At 42.2% G+C, this 21,845-nt stretch overlaps 1 protein-coding gene across 2 annotated transcripts in view; it reads right to left on the bottom strand.

Annotated features, from left to right (window-relative positions):
* LOC138282759 (fibrocystin-L-like) overlaps positions 1–21,845 on the bottom strand; it is a 455,872-nt gene that overhangs the window by 98,741 nt on the left and 335,286 nt on the right. For both annotated transcript variants that reach the window (XM_069220630.1, XM_069220631.1), the window contains exons 57-65: positions 20,189–20,328; positions 16,929–17,058; positions 12,715–12,833; positions 11,894–12,023; positions 10,909–11,082; positions 9,974–10,077; positions 7,060–7,186; positions 5,865–5,989; positions 5,060–5,150 (exon numbers count right to left, since the gene is read on the bottom strand). In XM_069220630.1, coding sequence (XP_069076731.1) covers positions 5,060–5,150; positions 5,865–5,989; positions 7,060–7,186; positions 9,974–10,077; positions 10,909–11,082; positions 11,894–12,023; positions 12,715–12,833; positions 16,929–17,058; positions 20,189–20,328 — 1,140 coding nt within the window. The remainder of the gene's footprint in view (positions 1–5,059; positions 5,151–5,864; positions 5,990–7,059; positions 7,187–9,973; positions 10,078–10,908; positions 11,083–11,893; positions 12,024–12,714; positions 12,834–16,928; positions 17,059–20,188; positions 20,329–21,845) is intronic.

The following is a 21,845-nucleotide window of genomic DNA, read 5'->3' as shown; positions in this document are numbered from 1 at the left end:
CCCCCTGATATGTGTCTGGAGTCAGGCCTGGGAAAGGCAGGATCATGTAAACAACATAGACTTTTCTTTGAAGTTGGGCAACTTCAAAGGTAGAAAGGGGTATAAGTATTGGAAGCAAAACCCCAGACTTCAGATCACTTCAAGGATTCAAGAGAAACCTCTGTTAAGAGAAGAGCTGAAGAGTTGAAGGAGAAGAACTGCTCCTGCCTGTGACTGTGCTTTGTTGGGCTATCCAGAAGTTGCTGCTTCTGCCTGAGAAAGGGGACAAAGACTGGACTTTGTGGTATATTCCTGCTTGAGAGTTATCTCCAAGGGCTTGGATTGAGCTCTGTTCTGAAGTCTCAAGGCCATCAAAGACTTCCTCTGCCAGCACCTGGACTTTCTGCTGAGACTCCTGCCCTGCCAAGTGGTGCCCTATCCAGCCCCGGGACCCTTCAAAGGAGAAGCTAGTGGAAAATCAAGAAAACAAGGGCACTGATTTCGGACGACCCCGGACCGACGCCGCTTACGGATTCCTCAATGCTACCTGCAACTGAAGCCCTGGTTCTCGCTAGACCCCGCAGGCCTGATGCCGCAGCAGCCTCTCTGAAGTCAGCGACTCCATGAGTCCCGAAGTGCTGTGTCACCGACGTCTGTGACACCCGACTTCACCGCACCACGACTGCCAGATATCAACTCTGCCGGAAGTGCGAGGATCCAGCATTTTTCACTGATGCTGCCTCACCTCCACCGCTCCGTTACAATGACCTGACACCTCTTTGAGATGCCTCCGCTCTGCAGCACCGGAACTGATGCCAAACGGCATTCAGCAATGCCGCGATCCCCAAATCCGTGCATTAGCTTGTTTCCTCATTTTCACAAGGTACTGTACCTGGGGGTCTGTGTGACGCTGTGACCGGTGCCATTAACGTCGGATTGTTGGGAACCACTCTGTCATGACACCGTGATATCACCAATTCAAAGCATTTGTGCTTCTAAGCGCTATATTGAAGTTTAATCTTTAAAAATTCATAACTTTGCTTGTGTATGTTGGCGTTTTGGCATTTTTGTCTTGTTTTGTTCAGATAAATATTGACTATTTTTCTAACCTAAGTCTTTCTGCTTGTGCCAAGCTACCAAGGGGGTGAGGAGGGGTTAACCGGGTGTGTTTCTCCTTTGCCCTGACTCGAGTAAGGACCCTTGCTTGGACAGGAGGTAACATGACTGCCAACCAAACACCAAATATCTAACAAAAATGAAAAGTAAACAGTTGACATAAGCAAGCCAATTCAAAGTGCAACGGCCGCCATGAGGGTGAACGCGATGGAGAGACACGAAAGGAAAAACAATTTAGCTTGCAGTCAAATGTATCGGCAATCATGCAATTATCCATGTAACAGGGTCGATGGACAAGGCGGTAAGAAAGCCGCCCCAAGGAGGGACAAACATAAAGCCTTTACCAATAATAACAAAGGATATTTGAATGGCAAGCCCATGAATGAATGAAAGTGATGGTCATGAGGTGGGCTGCACAAGAATGCATACGTTTTTAAAGGAGATTTGTCCAGCATCATGGCGCCCCAGCTCTGGCATATAACGAGATCCTTATCATTGCTCTAGTCTACTTAAGAATACTGATGTCACTGCACATGTGCTTGTCACATGACACTGATTGCTATTGCTAGGTCATTTCCTGTAGCAGGAGCTCGGTGCTGGTCGGTAACCATGCGCAGCGGGAGGAGTACTTTCGGGTGAGCGACTCTGAGGTATCCACTGAGAAAAGACTTCACTGTGCGCCTTCACCTGTGATGACCTCTTTCAATTCAATAGGATGTGAATCTTGGGTTATGTAGTATACTACACGAATGACAGGGTCCAGTACCAGCTATAATCGACGCTCCCATACTAGAAGGCTGCAGGAAGGAGATACCGTTGCTCTTTGCATCCTCAATGTAGGACGCCTATACATATCCTGAACATACTGATGCATCGTATCCATTGTGCAGTGTATGTACTTATCGCAGGTGGTTAAACAAATGAGCTGTAGTATCCTTGATTGTCTCTTTATATGAATACAATAAACTTTTGAATTGGGGAAAGTATTACTTAGAGAGGGGTTTCTATACCGTTAATGTAGAATGTCAGCATATTTTGGCATGGGTACTAAAGCATTATAGTGGGCAATTTTACCACTTCTCTTCAGGTTTGCAATAGTGTAGTAAAATAGAAACGAGTTAGAGCTATTAGGGTTGTAAATTCCTAACTGGACTTTATTGCCACATGCCTTGAAAATGAAAAGTAAAACAGTTGACATAAGCGAGCCAATTCAAAGGGCCATGGCCACCAAGAGCATGAGAGCGAAGGAGACACACAAAGGAAAATAAGTTTGCTCACTGTCAAACATATCAGCAAACTTGCAATTATCCATGTAACAGGGTCGTCACCAAGGAGGTAACAAAACCGCCCAAGGAGGGACAAATGTAAAGCATTTACCAATGATAACAAATGATTTTTGAAAGGCAAGCACACGAATGAGTGAAAGTGATGATCATGAGGAGGGCGTGGTTAAAAGACCACATAGATACCAACATGTCGGAAAAGCAGCGCTTGCGCGTTGCTATGCTCGACCTAGAAATACATTCAAAGAGTGATAACGAAGATCGTAAGTTATGTAAACTTTGCATGTACCATGTGTCATAGTGTGCATGTGAGAGTAACACACTGTTATAGGGATATTTTGAATCTGAAGCAAGCTATTCTGACCCTGTGGGCACTTATGGAGATGGCTGTAACATGCAGACCTAGGATGTGTGTTAGAGGGAAATCTGTTAACAAAATGAGACAGATCAATTTAACACAATAATATAGGTTTAATCGATTTTCAGCTGGGAACAACAGGCAGTCTCAACATAGAGGCCATGACTGAAGTTCAAAGTTCTGGTTCAAACACCAGTAGCATTTATACTGTAAAAACCACAAAAAACTGTGGTGAAGAGTTCACCATTGACGTAAGCAACTACATGCAGTACAGATAAGATAATGAGGTGCCTCTGGAAAGAAGCACATGCACTTGTTGGCCTCATGGGTGGGTAAGTTACACTGACGTCATTCACCATATCTATCTTTCTGCACAACAAGAGATTATATGTTGCGTGCTGCTCATGGTAGCCCTGCCTTGCAAATACTTATCTGACCCTTTACACAATTCCCCTTAACACAATATGAATGACTTGTGGTTTTTAGGACCCCTGTGCTAAGGAAGGATACACCCTTCTGTTCCACCCTGTTCATGCTGAGTGAACATTATGAAAGCAACAGTTGGTGCAGCTTTAAAGAAAAACTCTCATTCTAATGTGGCTGGGGCCTCTTGTGTGTTTCAGCACAGCTAACTTAACAATGCAACATGTATATATGTTTCCTAACTAATAAGTGTTTGTTTGTCCTAAATATGACCTGCCTTTTCTATTGAACCCACAGTCTGTCTTTTTTTTAACATGTCATGTATTAAGCCGTTCACTACTTACATTGGTTTACAACTATCTAGCCTAAAATGCTTGTATTGGGATTTGGGAATTTATGTTTGTTTGTATGTGATGTATTCCTATTCTTCCTACATCATGTGGGAGGTCACAATCATCTCTTATTACATCCACCAGGGTTTTCTTACCTAAGGCTCCATTAATAAATATTGCCCTAAGTGGTGGGAGGGCTTAAGGTAATTTTACTCTTTTGATTCAAGAAAAACAAAAATCAAACCTTCTCCGCAGTAACTCAGGAGTCGTAGCACACTCAGATGCATTAGGCATTCTGGGGGGGAACCCTATGATGAAGAATGACACTAACACGTGTTAGTGGGTGAGGGTTATATTAAAGAACCTAGATTTTTTCCCGAATCATGTGAGTAAGGGGTACAGCAGGATCTATCACTTTGGTAGCAGGCTCTCTTTCATTGTTTGTTGTACTTGATAGGAAAGTAAATCGAGTTTACTCCCTTCTCACGCTCTCTTTGTTATTACTACTAAAAAAGGCAGGCAGAGCTTTGCGCCAAACATATACGCCTCTTTGAGGAAGGTATAATGTTTGAGAAAGGTTTTCTTTTATCAAAACGTTTCTAGCTTTGCATATCTGCTTTAATGTGCCTCAGACATTCAAAGTTAGAAAATGTTTAAACTATGACTAAGCATAGTATTTTGTACTGTAAAGATAGTTTTCCACACTATGCAGTTGCACTTGCACTATGGTGTGTGCGTGGCCCAAGTCAGCATAAAGAGCGCCAGAGCAGAGGCTGACAGCAGCAGCACCACATCTTAGTACATGACCCTGTCCTGCTGTCTCAGTTTCATACAACACAGTGCAGCAACTATGGTTACCCTGCTGGAGAGCGAAGAATTCTTAGTTCATTCATGTGCTTTAGTTTACAGGTATCACAGTGTGTGGTAGAGTCTCTGTCAGATATGTGACTTGGGACTTTCCGAATTCCACAAAGATGCATTGTTTCACTCATGACAGAAGAGAATGTGTTAGCCACATTACTTGCACAGACTCTTAAGGAGGCTTGAAGTCTGACTACAGGTGCCAACCTTCAGGAAGTGTGGAACTCACATAAATGCATTAACAGCTTAGGTGGTGGGGAGAGAGTACTGCTGGAGTTCCTATAAGTGAATTATGAACTTTGAAATATGTGGCAAAAAGACAGAATTCAGAAATTAGTATTTTGATGTGCTTAGTCACTGAGAAAGATCAAGCTAAGATAGTGCTGTTCTGTACAGTCTAAGGAGCATCAACAATTCTGTTACATAATCTTTGTGATTTTTAAAGCTTGGCAATGCTCATATTTTCTCATTGAACAAAGGTCCACAACATGAACTCCTTCATGAGGCTACAAATACCGCAAGGACAGTTTTGGAAGATAGAATCTGTGTTGATAAATAAGTACACTAGTGAGTTTCAGATAATGTTCCCTTAGAGTCTATAAAGGTGCCATGCTTCCTATGTTAAGTGCATTGTGGAACATGACTACAAGGCTATTTAAAACCATGTTGCCAAGATAACTCTTAGACCAATATGATGACCAACTTACCTGAGCATGGTTCACCATTAACACGATATGCAACTCTTTCGAATCCTGCAACAATATTATCCTGTAGAACAATCTGTCTGCCTTTGTTTACCTGAAAGCACATTAAACATAAAACAAACAATGAACTATGGCCAGATTTAGATACAAAGGCGTGATAAATACAAGTTAATTGAACACTTGAATGAAAATACGTGACAGTACTACTTTTATGTTTGTCTGCGAGTGTGTAAGTTATTGACCAATTTTGTTTTCACACTCGATGTGGGTTTCTTCCTTTTTCATGTTATATTATTAGGTTTCTATGTCCTAAACGAATGTCAGTTTGCCCGACTGATGACCTCTGCCTATAGCCTCCTCTTTTTTTTATTACAAATTACTTACATTCTGGACACAACTTTTAGAAAATTCCACTTTTATTTCCCCTTTGCCTCATTTATTCATATTGACCTGTTTTCAGATTTGCTATGTTTTATGAAATCTGTGTGATTTGGATAGATGCAAACTTTGTTCAAGACATCTGCCAAACTCTGTGTTTTTAGGAATATAAAGACAAAACAGTGCTAACTATAACAGATGCCTTCCAGGAATTTTGGGATTGTACAACAATGTATACCTGTGGATTTGTGCAGTTCGCTTATTTAGAAAGGGATATCTCAGACCAATTTACACTTTAAGTCACAACATTTTTCTGACTTTTAGCTTTATTATATTTAGCATACGATTAAAAAAAGAAATGCCTAATTACAAGTATATACGTTAACGAAAACGCTCTTAGAGTCAGAGACAGAAGGCCAGAATTATTTACCTCTATCCCAGCATGCCACAACCAATTGTTGTTAATCTCTAGTCGGTCCTGATAAGTTGAGGGCCAGATGGCTAGCGTAACTAAATTCCTCCGAGCCTTGTTCCGCTCTCCCCAAAGTCGAATACCTACCAAAGAAACCAAACCAAATATATCCGATCAAAAGACATTGTGTTTTTCTTGGAAATTTGATTTGTTCTATCGTTTCAAAAAGTAATGCTTCATTAGTATTTTATTTCAAGGGTTAATGTTGGTTGCCTCATCCACTGCCTTTTATTCTCAACTGAAGTGAAACAATAAACTTACAAGGGGGCTGCATATAAAATGGTATTTATTTTCATAAAGATCTGGAAGCATAACGCAATTGCCTAGCAAGCATATTTCTTCTTCAAGGAAACTTTAGTTTTCCAGCAGCAGGTAGCAGGGTAATGGTTTAGGTCTGATGTGACATCAGGAGTGGAATAAAAGGCTGCGCGGGGTTTCCCGTGAGCAGCTACTAAAAGCAACCACTGTGTGAGCGTGGATATTGGGGGCCAGTGACTAGATGGTGGGGTTTCTCAGGCCGGCCTTACAGTACTCCTGACATGTTTTATACATTTTACATAGATCATTAAAAATGCTTACAGCCTTAAATTGTGCCAGTTAAGATAATGTCTTGGACTAGTTTAACAAACGTTTGCATGATATTAAATGAACTACTTTTGCAATATTCTGTTTGCCTTGGAATCAAACAGACGCACATTGAATTCTATATACTTTAATAAAGCCTTAGGGCCAACTGCCAAGGGCTTTATCGGTTGTTAAAGGCCCTGAACCAAAGTTATAGCCACCGAGATGCAGGAGCGGGCCTATAATGAGGAAGAGCACCTTTAACAGCCGATATAGCCTGAGGCAGGGGGGCTATATGGCTATTAGAACATCCCACCCGCTGAGGGTACAATGTTCTAATCTTAAAAGGGAGAAACAGAAAGACAAACATTAGAATGCTGGAGCAGAAGGCTTACGCCAGCCATAAGTCCTGAGCCGTGTCATTGTCTTCAAAAAAGGTTTCATCATTCCAATGTTCTAATGACATCATCACCAAATAAGTAATTCTTTTCATCACTTAGGGTAACTGGCCGTTAAATCTGTTTAACAGTTCCAACAATGAGAAAAACCTTCGCTCATTATTAAGATGTACAATTTCTTTGCATATTACCTTCTCCAACAGTGAAATGGATGATGTTGTCTTCAACGTTTAGCCCGTTTGTTCCGAAAACTCCAATTGCTGGAGAAAATCCATTGTGGAAAGCACAGCCCTGGACATATGACTCATCGAACTGAATCTGAAAAATGTAAGATAATGTAGTTATTCCTTAATACAAAAGGGACTTCTGGGTGCCTGACAAACACATAAACATATGCCTGTTTAAGCATATTTACACGAGCACATTCTTGTTTCTTTGTTGTGGGTCCATGCTGGACAGCAGTGGTGGAAGGTGTTAAGATAAAGACATCCATAGACATCAAAAACACCAATACTGCCAATGCCGCCACTGGAAACAAGGGAGGCTCTAGCACATGGTGTAGTATACTAAGGCCCTGATTATGACCTTGGCGGACGGCGGAGGCCGTCCGCCAAGGTACCGCCGCCAAATGACCGCACCGCGGTCAGAAGACCGCGGCGGCCATTCAGACATTTCCTCTGGGCCGGCGGGCGCTCTCCAAAAGAGCGCCCGCCGGCCCTGAGGAAATGCCCCTGCATCGTGGATGCCGCCTCAGAATTGAGCCGGCGTAGTTGCAGGGGTGCGACGGGTGCAGTTGCACCCGTCGCGTATTTCAGTGTCTGCAAAGCAGACACTGAAATACTTTGCGGGGCCCTCTTACGGGGGCCCCTGCAGTGCCCATGCCATTGGCATGGGCACTGCAGGGGCCCCCAGGGGCCCCGCGGCACCCCCTACCGCCATCCTGTTCATGGCGGGTTTCCCGCCATGAACAGGATGGCGGTAGGGGGTGTCAGAATCCCCATGGCGGCGGAGCGCGCTCCGCCGCCATGGAGGATTCCCCCGAGCAGCGGAAAGTCGGCGGGAGACCGCCGACTTTCCGCTTCTGACCGCGTGGGAGCACCGCCAGCCTGTTGGCGGTGCTCCCGTGGTCGGTGGCCCTGGCGGCCACCGGCCGCCAGGGTCAGAATGACCCCCTAAATGTCTGACCAGAGGCCATGATGCTAAGAGCCCAGGATTTATATGGAACATGACCCACATCTAATGGCCAGGGGTGGGATATGGAAGCACTTGGCAGTGAAAGGGAATTTGTTGGGTTTGGAAGAGAAATGGTGGCCACACCTTTTCCCTAGGTTCCACAGCAAACTGGATAAAGGGATATTGCTCTTAACCTGTAAGCCCTGACCTCTGACCGCCTGTGTGCTCTTCAGTTACCTAGTTACCTCTTTTTTCCAAGATGCCATCACTGGAAACTCTGGTAGAGCTGGACCTGCTGAATCCAGCCAGATTCCAGCTGTGTGCCTCCTCTCTGAGCAGGGGCATATTGAAGGCCCCCGCAGCCTGCGTGTTTAGCTTCTGGGGACCACCTTCAGCACGGCACCTTGCCTGAGTGAGCCCGGAGGGGGCCCCTCCATGTTCTGTGCTGGGGGGCCCTTTCAGTTTTGTTACGCTACTGTTTCTGAGCGAAGGGATGCTTTTCGACAGTCTGGAAAATGAAGGTTGGATGCAAATGGACTTGCAAGGTGGCATCACTCCTGCAGCCATTTCTTTGCTGACTCTTGCTATCATTCATTCAAGAAATAACAGAAGCTTCTTGAAAGCCATGTTGTGTATGAATCCGATTTCGTGTTCACTCAATAGTTCAATTACTACTATTATTTACTGGTTTGTGTAAAGCTTCATTTCAGTTTAAAGGTCACCTACATCAATTTATGAAAATGAAAAGAAACAATCTAACTGTACATTTATCCACATGCCGGCTTGACTGATCTACTATGGGTACCCATCCTACAATGGTCGTATCAAGTTTATTGAGTAACTGAAGGTCGTTGCAAAGTCATGCAAAGTAATAAATATAATTGCATTAGAACTTTGAAAGAAATATTTTAAATGATCTAATATACGAGCGGTTTACTACTCTTGCCTTTATGAAACACGTATTACATCTTTACAGTTTTATGTGGCACATATTTGTACATATTCAGTAACACCAGTTACGCTGCACTGTGCAGACTTGTGCCAGCACATGAGGTAGCTCCAATCCCTATCACAGCCAAATGACATGAGAAACGTCCTCTTGGAACTGGGAATTTTGTGCAGATATCAATACTGATGGGTAATTATTCACTGAACTGGGAAACAGGGGGCAATATCAGTGTTATTTGAATCGGGTGGAATTTCGGGAGAACAGAGAAAGGTCTGTGAAAATGTATTACAACCTCTTGCATAGTGGGGACTGGAAGGCACTCCCATAATAATGAACAAATAGGGCAGGTATATGTTTTCTACAAACCTGAGTTATCGACATTGACATCCCAAAAACGCCAATTAAAGTAATTAGTAAATAAGTTGGAACTTGTGGGAGCAGGGCACTCCCTTGTCACTCACTACTCTAAACTGGATGAGTAGTTCTCCTAATATACACAGTGCACACAACCATTCACCGCAGTGGGACCAAGATCAGTAGTAATTGGAGTTTCACGTCAATGTGTTCTTGCCCACTGCAGTGAAAGCAGCTTGCGGGTGAGCAAACTTAGTTTCAAAAGAAGGCACTCATTAATATTGGAATTAATTTCCCTCATCAGTAATTATTATAGAAATGCTTCAGAAGGGTGAAGAGTGCTTCGCGCCGCTGTAGTGCAGTGTTTGGAATAGTAGATGATGTCTGGCATTTACAAGCATCACATGACTATATGCAGTAGACAGAGGGTTAATGTGCCCTTAGGACCACAATGCACCGTGACTGAGCAAATACCAACGATCCAGGGTCACTGTCTGCCACAGCACAAGATTTAGCATTTGGGCAGCCCCTCTACTAAGCGACGGTTCATAGTTAAGTACAGAACATTATTCAGATCAAAAGGTAGCTTTCTAAATAAAATATGTAAAGTAAACAATACTGTGTCATACCTCGTCTAAGTTGAGGAAGGCCAGTGAATATCTGGGATCAACATCATCCCTGTAGCCCTCCTGGCCACTGTGGTAAAATTCAACATTACTGATTCGTGCACGTCCTAAGTAGAAAGAGGAAATCACCTTAGCAATGATTTTAAAAAGGATGGCCATATTCACAATGCAAGTCAATTCAAAAGTGCCAAATGAACATTCACAGAAAGTGTGACCTTCATTACAGATCAGGGTCAAAGTCATGCTTGGGCAAACGTATATCAATTCTCAAACTTATTTTGCATCATTTTATGAGTTAGTATCTCAAATTCCCTAAATAATAGTATTTACTATTTAGGAGCATGGCAATGTAAAGAAGCACATATAAATGTAATAATATTGAAACAGAAATAGGTAATATGAGTAAACACCATTAGTGGCTTAAAACTCCCAGCATGCCACTTACAGTTCACCAAAAATACAAGACAGGCTGAGGGTGGCACAGATGATCAACGGTAATCTGCCAATACGCAGGTGTGGTTGATCATACCTTTCTTCATCTGTGACATATGCACCTAAGTCAATGTGCATACATGCTTGTGCGCTCCTTATGCGCATGGGATCCTGTATTTAAGCTCTCTGCGTGCATAGGTGACTGTATACTTGGTTTTCTGTGTGCATTTGTCATTACGCCTTCACATGATTCCTAATGAATATGTATTCTCTCACTGACAATAGTTTTGTATTCTCCCATCAGCAGATGATTGAAAGACAGTGAAATTTCAATTCCCAGGGCCCTTGTTTAAAGAATTGCATAAAGCCCACATTTGACACATGAAATAACTAGTTCATTTCGACACAACCTATCAACAACTTTATCAGAACAAAGGCTCCCTGTCGCCTGTACCAACAAACGGTAGACAATGCTATAAGTAGAGGACATTTATTTGTTGTATTACCTCGATATTCATAGTTGTTGGCTGTAAACCTGCTGACCAGCACGCGGGCGCCGAAGGACTCCTGGTACCACCCGGGATAATCTTGACCGATTATTTTGATGTTTCTGCTGAGGAGGCCAACATCTGCTGCCAGAGTGTAGCTGGCATTGGTACCTGGCACCTGGTGAGTTTCAGCTGTAAAAAGAGGAATTGCAGATTTTCTTTGAAAATATTGATAGGTTGCATACTTTAATGAAAAATCGCATTGAGTGATTCGCTCATTATACCAAAGAATCATAATTTTAATTTACTTGACTAAGAATACAATATTTTAAAAAGTCAGAGGAAAGAATTAAAATATAGTTAATCATCCCTCCCTCAGAGACATTTGGGGATTTTTAGGTGCATATTAGTATGTGAGAAGGTGCTAATTCGTATTTGTATCAGTACCTTGGTACCATCTGACCAGCTAAATAAAATGGGAGCTAGGGCAACTTGCGGCCACCTCTCGATGCTCACTCACACAGATCTGACCATCTGTACAAGTCTGGACCGCAGTAGACGGCTGCACTGCATGTAATGGTCCTAGAGTTAGAGGAAAAATACTTCCCACAATCCCTCACTGAAATACCTACCTACTAAAATCAACACACTTGGTGTTGTTTTTAATGAGTTTCTAGCTAGAAATATGTCATGTTTTTGAAATATTTCCACACAAATAGGCCATTAGTAACAATTACAGTGACATTCAAAATTGCATGAACACTATTGGATGATAAATATGTGAATTCCGGCTTGTAGATAGGATTGGCTGTAACATGTGCACTTGCCTTGTTCTCCTAAGGATGCTGGGACCAGTTGTAAAACAAGACCGTTCCATTTGGCAAAATGTTCCAGCCATCAATACAGACATGACTACTTTTGCAAAGCCTTACATCTCAAGCTACACATACATATTACAGTGAGGCAGTGGCTGTATTTATGTTTGCCTGTGGCTGGCACTTACCAATGTGAGCAAAAGAAAGAGATTGATTTAGAGTGAGGATTCTTCTGTCGGGTGACACCTGAACAATCCTTCTAGTTTCTGTCTGCCAGGCATCATAGCTGGTGGTGGTGATCACAATGTCCTCTCCCACCTGGTGAAACATTTTACAACCAGATTTTAAAAACAGATGTACTTGAATCTCGATACCTTACTTAAAAAGGACATTCCTAAATAGTTTCTATGTAGTATTTGAATTATCTTAAGTTCCATATAAGATTTAAATAGTTTAGCAGATTACATAAACATTTGCAATACCCAAGAGCAACTTACTAAACTGAATGTGCACTGAAGATCTGTTCTGAAGTGTGAAGCGGATTTGAGTTTCTACACAATCAATGTTTATGCATGGCTTTTGGTAGTCAGTACAATTTGCCAAAAGGCCAGTGGCTTGTTTTCAATTTATCAATTACAAAAATGCACCGACCATAAAAGAGTACAAGCAAATCTGATTTTGCACATTTCTGCTCATAATATGCAGGGAATTATGAACTGTCAGGTGTAATGGAGGTTACAGCCAGTGACCATGCATTACTGCCCTGGAAGAAAGATTTATATTTTTTTATGTAATGAGGGTTGGGAAGCCATGCTAAAATGGTAAATATGGCTGTAAAGAGGCATGAAGAGTACACTAAAAGGGCTAGTGGTCACATACCTAGGTGGTAAAGGAAGCTTGATGGACTTTGCAAGAAATCTCCTGAAGAGCATAGTCATCCTCGACTGAAAGGAGAACATCAAAATCTAGCCCCAGGTATAGAACAACAGTGTAGTTACTAGCTTCCTACCTTCCAATCTACTTCATCCACCAAAGATATGTTTACTGATCCGGCCAAGGATGTTTTCGACAATTTAGTTTTGTACACAGACCGGGGAATTCCATGAAGATCCAGGCTTCCGAACACACCTGCAGACCAGAAAATAGGGGGTTATACTGCAGCGCCGTTCTGGATGTAAGTCCCAGTACACTGTACCTTTATGCTTGTATCTGAAGGTGAAATACACTCTACATTACCCAAGGTACCTTATCATTGCATGCTGCAGCGTAACACCATTTATCATCATAGATAGTCATTTTTCCTGCTGGTTATTTCAGTGCTCTGCAGCAGGTACTCCCACCCCTTTTCCCCCCAGAAGTATGCTAATTTAGCTGATTGTCTTTTGTCAAACATAAGTATGTATTATTTTTTCTTTATTTAATGAAAATTTACCCCAGGCCATAATATGCCTACTATGTTGGTAGCGACACCAGCAATAGCACTGGTTCATTTGCATAGGGGCATGCCCATTGTAACTGAAGGGATTTAGTTTCGATGCATAACTGAGCCATCCATGAGGTAGCAGACCCTCAGCAGTCCCCTAAGCAGGAGAAAGAAGGAGACTTTGGAGTTCTGCACAGCTTCCCAAGTGTGTCCTGGTGTGGGAACTCTGCTGATATTTCTGTGTGTGCACTAGCACACTCATATACTCAAAAAACACAAAAAAGACGGGTCCTAGGCCGTACTGGCCGTGCCTGGCATCAGTCATTTTCCCAGGAGGCTGGAAGAGTGGGGGCTGCTTTTGTTACTGGGGGGATGGTTTTGTAGCATTGCAGCAGTTTTAAAAGCACTGCAAAGGTCCTTGTACATCCAACAGTTTTCAGGCAACAATACAAATGCCAAGACAACTCTAGTGATCAATGTACCCGCAGAAGAGAAAGTGGAGTTTTGTCTAGTGGCAGGTTTGACTCATCAGTGGTAGTGCAGAGGGTTAATATGCCTGCTGCAAAGAACGTGTGATATGCAGATTACAGAACAGTATTTTGTGTGCATAGCTCAGTATGATACTGCTTTTGTCATAGAGATCCTTTTGTTACTGTGCAGTTCATAAATAGAAACGTTGTGATCATGAATGTCTGAAAAGTGTCAAAATGGACGCTATGAGTAGCTCCTAGGAATTATGCTTTGGGGTCGCTGAAGAGAAGGAGGACCTCCAAATGGTTTTCAGCAAGATTTGAAATTTCTGAAAAGATTAAAAATAAGAGCCTGGTGGGGCAAGAATGACTTGATCATAAAAGGTTGTGGAAGGAGCAATCTGCTTTAAACCCCTTTAGGTCCCTTTGGGAGGGGACGGCTATCAACAACGATCATTCACACCCTGACATAACTCCTGGCTTGAGGATTGGCTGATCTAGTCTGAGAAACTCAGTGAAGAAGGGTGAATACTCTTTCTGTTTCTTAGTTATTTTCATATTTTTGGAGAGGGCCAGTGGTTTATATCAAGTCTCTTTACGGCCCCGATTCTTTTTATTCCTTTTTACCTAACATTTTTACGTATTTTGCAAAGTGTATTTATTGTGTGATGAACTGTTTTAAACTAATGCTGCTCGCTAGAGGCTCTTCTAGACTGTGGGTTAATAAAAACGAAAACAAAACAAAAAAGAAACGAATATCCACATCAAGAACAGTCTTCTCTTTACACACACAATCACAAATTGACAGGTGAAATGAAACTATAAGAAGTCTGTAGGTAATTACTAGTTCTTTACTGTGCAATTCGTTATAATCTAAATCAGCTATTCTACTTAACATTTTAGACAGCACGCCTGATAAAGGCTGATGGCTAACTTTTCTGTTGAACAAAAACGTTGCCATTTATAAAATATTGGAACCATTTACAGAATAACAGAAATCAAAAGACAACGAACTTCATTCACAGAACTCCGGGTGTATGGACGTCTGACTCAAAAGCTCAAATACCTGTTTTTAGGAGTAAAAATTACTTTTGTAATTCACGTGGGCATAGCTTCAGAGTGGGCGTTTGAGGTGTTACACCCCCTAATAAATATATTCTCCAGTAATTAGTTGGACACAGGTGCTCTCGGATTAGTATGGAGAGGTCTCTGTCAGATTTCACCATGTTTTTTACAGCAACACAGACAAAAATACGCTCACTCTCTCCCTTCTCCCTCTTTGCATTGAAAGTCTTCAGGAATGTTGGTCATTTTACAATATATTGTGCTTTTCCCTCTTAGTACTGCTAACAATCCATACTCCTCTCCGTTTCCACCGTCCTCAAGCCCCCTCACACCCCGTTTGCATAGATGTCATTTAGGGGTCGCAGCTGTGACCCTTGGCTTGCTCTTTGCGACCCCTGGCTCTGCCTTTGCGAACCCTGGCCCAGGATTGGAACAATTGGTGCCAAAAACACAGTCTTGGCTCACATTACCAGGCTCCAGCCTCCTTTTCTGATCATTTTTCAGGGGCGAGCGCAAAGTGCTCCATCCCCTGTAGTAATCTCTCTTTGGGCTTACAACCACGCCCATGTCACATCAGTCACTTTCATTGGTTCGTGGGCTTGCCTTTTAAAATCCGATTACTTACATTTGTGAAAGGCATGCATACGTCATGCCTTTTCCGGTGTTTAGCCCACCTACACAGCAAACTATTAAAAACATATGAGGCTCGATGTTTTCAACATGGTTTCTGGACTACTTTATCTGTTTATTTTCCACACAGTGTGCTCGCGCATGGGGTTTACATAGCTCGATCGCACTCGGTTTTTCCATTTTCAATTTCAACACGATTGCGCTGCATTTTACGTAGTGCGATCGCGCTGTGTTTTTTTCGATTAATTTGTGTGGCAAGAAAAGTCCGGTTAGGAGTTTACAACACTAATAGCTCTAACTCAAGCAAATGCGAGACCCGTTGCATTGAAAATGCTTGTATTACAATAATAGTGATTAATGATCTATCTTTCACTATGAACATAATAAAAAAGTGGAGCAGCAAGATCTGGAACGGAACACTCACTGCCATCTTATGTACGTAAATTAAAATAATTTTCAGTTTATGGTATGTGAGTGCATGTGTGTAAGAAAGAATTTGGGTGATAGAGCTGTGAGCATGTACGTTAATATGTGGGATGGAGTGTGTGAAAGTGAGTGAGAAAGTATTGTTGAGTGAGAGTAAGAGAGAGCAAGAGAGTGCAAATGAGTGAGTCTTGGTGAGAGTGAGAGCATGTATTGTGATGTCATGAGGGTTAAGGTCATGTGACATCACTTCCTGTGACATCATTAAGGTCAAAGGGCGTATGGTGTCACGTCCGTTACCCCTGTCACTTTGGTGAATCGACGCCATGCCCGTTTGTCATACAAATTATATTACTGTTAAGACCAGCGTAGTTGTTGGAAAATCTGAAATTCACCCTCCCAAATCTTACTGACCAAGATGGACCCCCTGGTAATTCACAGAAATCAGTTAAGTACAAAATGATGGGCTCGCACAAGGGTTTTGGTGCAAGTATGTCTTTTTTGGTTGGGTAGGTATTGTGCGTGAGACAGCAGAAAGGTCCTGGGCGTTCGTGAACAGACCCAACCTTTCCAATTTATGGGCATTCACAGATAATTCTGTGACTCCTTCAAACCCAGAAAACAGTCAGAGATTTACTCCTGTCATGGTCATGATTAAATCCTTTTCTTGGAGGAAAGAAGTAAAAGAATACCCCCAAAAATTGGTTGGGAAGCAAGGTAAGGGCATTTCTGAAAGGGATTGTTTTTCCCCACCAAGAAAAAAGAGAAAACTGTAGCCAAGGACATACATTCACATATGAATTTTATGCAAGCGAAATAGGAATTCACAAATCTTTATCTGGTTTACGCTAGGAAAGCTGCGATTGGTACAGGTTTTTAGGATCAGCCTGGAAAAGGTTTGTGCACTCCAAATAAGTGGAAATATGCATTAATGTTAGGTCAGAGATCTGTGGGTGCTGGTTTCTGACTGTGTACCTGAATCAGAACGAGCCCTTTGAAAAGGCCTTTATTCTAAGTGATTTACTGAAATACTAATATGATGATGTAATGTAGTTTCCTAATTGCATATGACAAGTAGGAATTATTGTGGTTTCTTTGACATTATTTCTCTCTACTTTGAACAATTCTGATTTGTTGCAATTAGTATTGGCTTGGGGTACTCTTTCTGAGCACAGGCGCTGTACCCTATTGGTAAAAACTTCCATGGTTTACCTAATACTTTGGACCCTTCAACGGGTCCATCTGGCAAGAGTGATTCCGGTGTTGAGTGGTTTCCTTTCAGTACGATGTGTAACTCTCCTTGGAATGGATCATTCTCCCAGCCTCCGATTAATCGTCCGCCCTATTGTGAGCAAGAGTACACATAGCGTCAAAATCAACTTTAGCATGTGGGCATGGTAAGCAGAAAATACATAGAGATGCATGTTTCATATACATTGAAAAAAAAACTATTGCTGATATTCCATACACTACAGACATTTCTTAAAAACTATAAGGATTTATACTTTTTGACAAAGCAGACTCTCATGGGCAATGACGTTTGGATGTAAAACTAAGGGGCATATTTATACTCTGTTTGCGCCGGAATTGCGTCGTTTCGTTTGACGCAATTCCGACGCAAAACTAACTCCATATTTATACTTTGGCGTTAGACGCGTCTAGCGCCAAAGTCCATGGAGTTTGCGTCATTTTTTAGCGTGGACACCTACTTTGCGTTAATGATATGCAAGGTAGGCGTTCCCGTCTAAAAAATTGACTCCGAGGCATGTGCACCGTATTTACACTCCCGGGCAAAACTCACGCCCGGGAGTGGGCGGGTCAAAAAAAATGACGTCCAGCCGCTTTTGCGCCGTTTTTTTGCGCCTGGTCAGGGCAGGCGTTAAGGGACCTGTGGGCTCGGAAGGAGCCCAGAGGTGCCCTCCCATGCCCCCAGGGACACCCCCTGTCACCCTTGCCCACCCCAGGAGGACACCCAAGGCTGGAGGGACCCATCCCAGGGACATTAAGGTAAGTTCAGGTAAGTATTTTTTTATATTTTTTTTGTGGCATAGGGGGGCCTGATTTGTGCCCCCCTACATGCCACTATGCCCAATGACCATGCCCAGGGGACATAAGTCCCCTGGGCATGGCCATTGGGCAAGGGGGCATGACTCCTGTGTTTGCTAGGACAGGAGTCATTTCAATGGGGGTTGGGAGTCGAAAAAAATGGCGCAAATCGGGTTGAGGCGAAAAATTTGCCTCAGCCTGACTTGCCCCATTTTTTGGCGCCCAAGCTCCATATCCCCCTACGCCGGCGCTGCCTGGTGTACGTCATTTTTTTTCATGCACACCAGGAAGCGCCGCCGACTAACGCCGGCTAACGTCATTGATTAAATACGGCGCCCGCATGGCGCTTCAGAATGGCGTTAGCCGGCGCTAATTTTTTTGACGCAAAACTGCGTTAGCGCAGTTTTGCGTCAAAAAGTATAAATATGGCCCTAACTGTGAACATTGAAAGTCAACATAACTATTCACTTTGGGCATTTTTTCAGATCAGTATTTAATTCCTAGTTCGTTGCTACAGAATAGGAAAATTAATTTAAGGCACATTTTTTACATTCCATTACACGTATTATACAAAATATATTTTACCCAGGATGGACTTCTTGTCACTTAGGCCTCCAAGCAAAAGGAGTGAGTTAACATGACAATTTTTGAAGCAGGAAAAAGACGAGGAGACGAGCAGAGCAGGGAGATTTATGAAAGCACATGAAAAGAGAAACCCCTAACCGCACAATATAAAGTAACACAGCTAATGTAGACCAGAAGTACAAGACAGGATTCTAAAGAAGACTTCAGGCATTTTAAGTCAGAAGTTTAGTCAGTCAGGGACACGTGCTTGTCAAACTTTCTCAATGCATTAAACACTGTGTCTACGCAAAGTGCCTAGACACATGCACCGAGTTATGGCACACTAAATAAATGGCTTTGCAATGATAAAAGTTGGATTTTGTGTTCGCTAGCTTGAGATTTATGTTTGTATAGGGTATTGACAGCAGTACTCTGATGGAGTCATGCAGTGCTTAATTTGCAGGAGGCTACTGCAGCTTGCACCACCCCCGAGAGTGCTGCCGATGACAGTACATACACACCCACTAACCTCGCACTCCTACAAGTGTGACTCTTCAGACTATTCCAGGCCCTAAAGCTTTAAGAATGGCTTGGGTAGCAGGTATTACTTATTTTTAACATATATCCAATTAGCAAACAACTGGTCCTGTGCTCATTTCTAAAAATAAAAATAAACATCGCCACCATGTGGCAGGCTGTTATAAGTGCTGGTGTTAGCAATTAAAGGCCAGTGTCAAACACTAGAAACTAGAGGCTCAAATTAATCACTAGGACTGTGTCATCCAACATTTATAAAATGTTTTGATGTTTTTGTACCATACACGGCTACTTACATGTCGCTACACCTGAACTTACACCAAGGCCCAGATTTATTAAGGATTTTCATTGTCTTTGGGTGACGCAAGTTGTTGCAATGCAAAGGAAGTCTTTTAAAGGAATTTACAAAGCCACTGAAGGGGCTATTTATACCACAATGCTTGACTTTGTAAAGAAATGTAACATAACCCAGTGGCTTGTGCTGCATTGCATTACATTTCATTGTGGTGCAGCATAAGCATTCCCAGGCATCCACTCATGGAATTTGAAGAAATTCCAGATTTATTAAAGGTAGTAAACCTAGGATCGCACCAAAATGGTATGCCTACTACAAATATGCGTAGCAAGGAGAAATATGTATATTGTCCTCACTAATCCCTCTTTCTATCTGTGATGCATTCTGCAACAGACATAAAAAGAGGAAATTGCCTCCTAGGATTATTTTTGTGCTGGAAAGTGCCACTCGCTGCCACTGCCGGGGTCACCCATGTCCACCACTGGTACTCTGCACTGCCTTAATTTTATTTACTTCTCACTCAGGAACATGAGATTTTACTGGTGATATGTGCAGCCACATCAAAACTATTTCTCTGCTATTTATACTTCTCATTATCATTCCATTAACCCACTTGAAATTCGCACATAGTTTTAAATAACTTGTCACTTTCACAGGTATTTATTAAGGTAACCCTAGGTCTTTCTCTTTACTGGGGATCTCTAAAACCTATCTTCCAATCGGTGGTGATCATTAGGATGTCTGTGTGAGCAGTTTATGGCTTTAAACCCACGCTGGCACTTCCCAGACAAAACTTCTCTTTTTTTGTCTATACAGAATGCAAAACCATATCACCTTGCAGTGTACAGCTTCACAGCAGAGGAAACGGTACTCTGCACCCAAGCCTACAGAGACCTGACTTTTAATCATTCTAAAAATTATAAAATAATTACTGTAACTATTGATCTGGTTGGGACATTAGGTATTTTTTGCAACATGGGTTTAACCTCTAAAATATTCAGAGACTTTGCATTTTACATATTTCCCTTACCTGTATAGAGATGTAGGTAGCAGTTAGAACGACTGTCTTGTATCCTGAAGAAGGTTCAGTGAGATTTTGTAGCTCTAGAACACCGTAGATTGTGAGTTTCTCAAGAGATGGCAGATCTATGTCTGCTACAACCCATGTGCCTACAAAATAATTAAACAATTGAATATGACGGCTTCAGCTACTGTAACGTTGGTAGAACGAATGATTGATTTGAGCAGTTCTTATGGTTCAGCTGTCACACTGCGTCTCTGGTCACTTAAGGAATAGTTCACATACCACATGAAACAACCAGGGACATAGTTCACTCAGGTCACAGGTCTAAGGGTACAGGGATTGCACAAGGCCACTCATTGTTCAGGGCACAGCTTGTAATGGGTACATAGGCTTACCTAGAAGTCAAGGCGCATATTCATGGAGATTAGGAACAATGGCGCTTGTCACTGAGTTGAAAACACTTTACTTAAATATAAAACTAACACATTTTGTTTTTGCAACATGAGTGTGTTATTTAGGAGGTGTTCAGCGCCAGAAACTCAAAACACATGAGAGGCCCAAAGTTAATACTTTTTGAATGGCTCTGCAGTGCAAATATTTTAAGCCGTCAGCTAATGACAGCAAATGTGGGGTTGGGGCATCAGAATCCAGACTAAAATGGCAGCCCATTATGCAGACAAATGAGGTGATCTCATCTTCAGATGGCAGTACTCTGACACTGTATGATTAGGGTTGCTAGGTCACTGTCACCATGCCTTCCCCTCTGTGTAACTTTGGTCATATGGCTATGCCACAGTACAAGGAGCCAAGGGAGCTAAGCATTCCCGCAGTATGTGTCTCCATTCATGCAAAGTATCTATGATTTTCCCTGTTGTCCTACTCATTGTTCAGACTACATCAGTTCACTCACAAAATGCTAAGTATATTGTTGCCTTCAAAAAGTTATTTCTACAATTTGTGCTATGCATGGCTGAGAGTGTTCAAACACTCTCACAAATTTCACCAGTAGGTATTCCACTACCACAGTATCATCCTCAAGCTTGGACGCATAACACAGGTAGCTGTCTCCAATGGTGGCATCTTACTTTGTATCTCCTTAACATCCTCTAATATATAGCATCCTCCGTCTCTGATGTATATAGTGCCAGTCTCTGTCTTGTGATCAGCACATGCGGATGCAAACAGAAACAGATGTGCAACACCAACATTCCTCCCTGCCTGAAGGACTCAATCCAGCTCCATCACTACTACATGTAGTAGCTTAACATCTACACAGACCACCTGATACGCCTCACCAGGATAAATTGGGCACATAGCTATATACACCTGTGACTATCAACAGAGTCAATAAATAAAACTCAGGACCTATAACATCACACTCTCTGCATATTCGTGTTTTCCAATGATTTCTTTCTTTCTTTATGGAGTGAATTCCCTGAATTCTCTGACACATATTTAAAGACGACTATTTGTATACAAGCATGGGCAGTTGAATAGTCATTTTGATACAAGAAGACCTGTTTTTATATGCATTCTAAATTGCCAGTCACTTGTAGATTGCTGTTATGTGTCTGATCTTGTTTCCTTTTAGGTTAAAACGTATGCTTGATCATATCCACTTCAGATATAGTCCCAGCATTTGTAAACATTGCTGAGACAAGAA

Source organism: Pleurodeles waltl, chromosome 2_2 (assembly GCF_031143425.1).
Source record: "Pleurodeles waltl isolate 20211129_DDA chromosome 2_2, aPleWal1.hap1.20221129, whole genome shotgun sequence".
Taxonomy (NCBI): Eukaryota; Metazoa; Chordata; class Amphibia; order Caudata; family Salamandridae; genus Pleurodeles; species Pleurodeles waltl.
The sequence above is the reverse complement of the archived record's forward strand: the minus strand, read 5'-3'. Positions and strand labels throughout refer to the sequence as shown.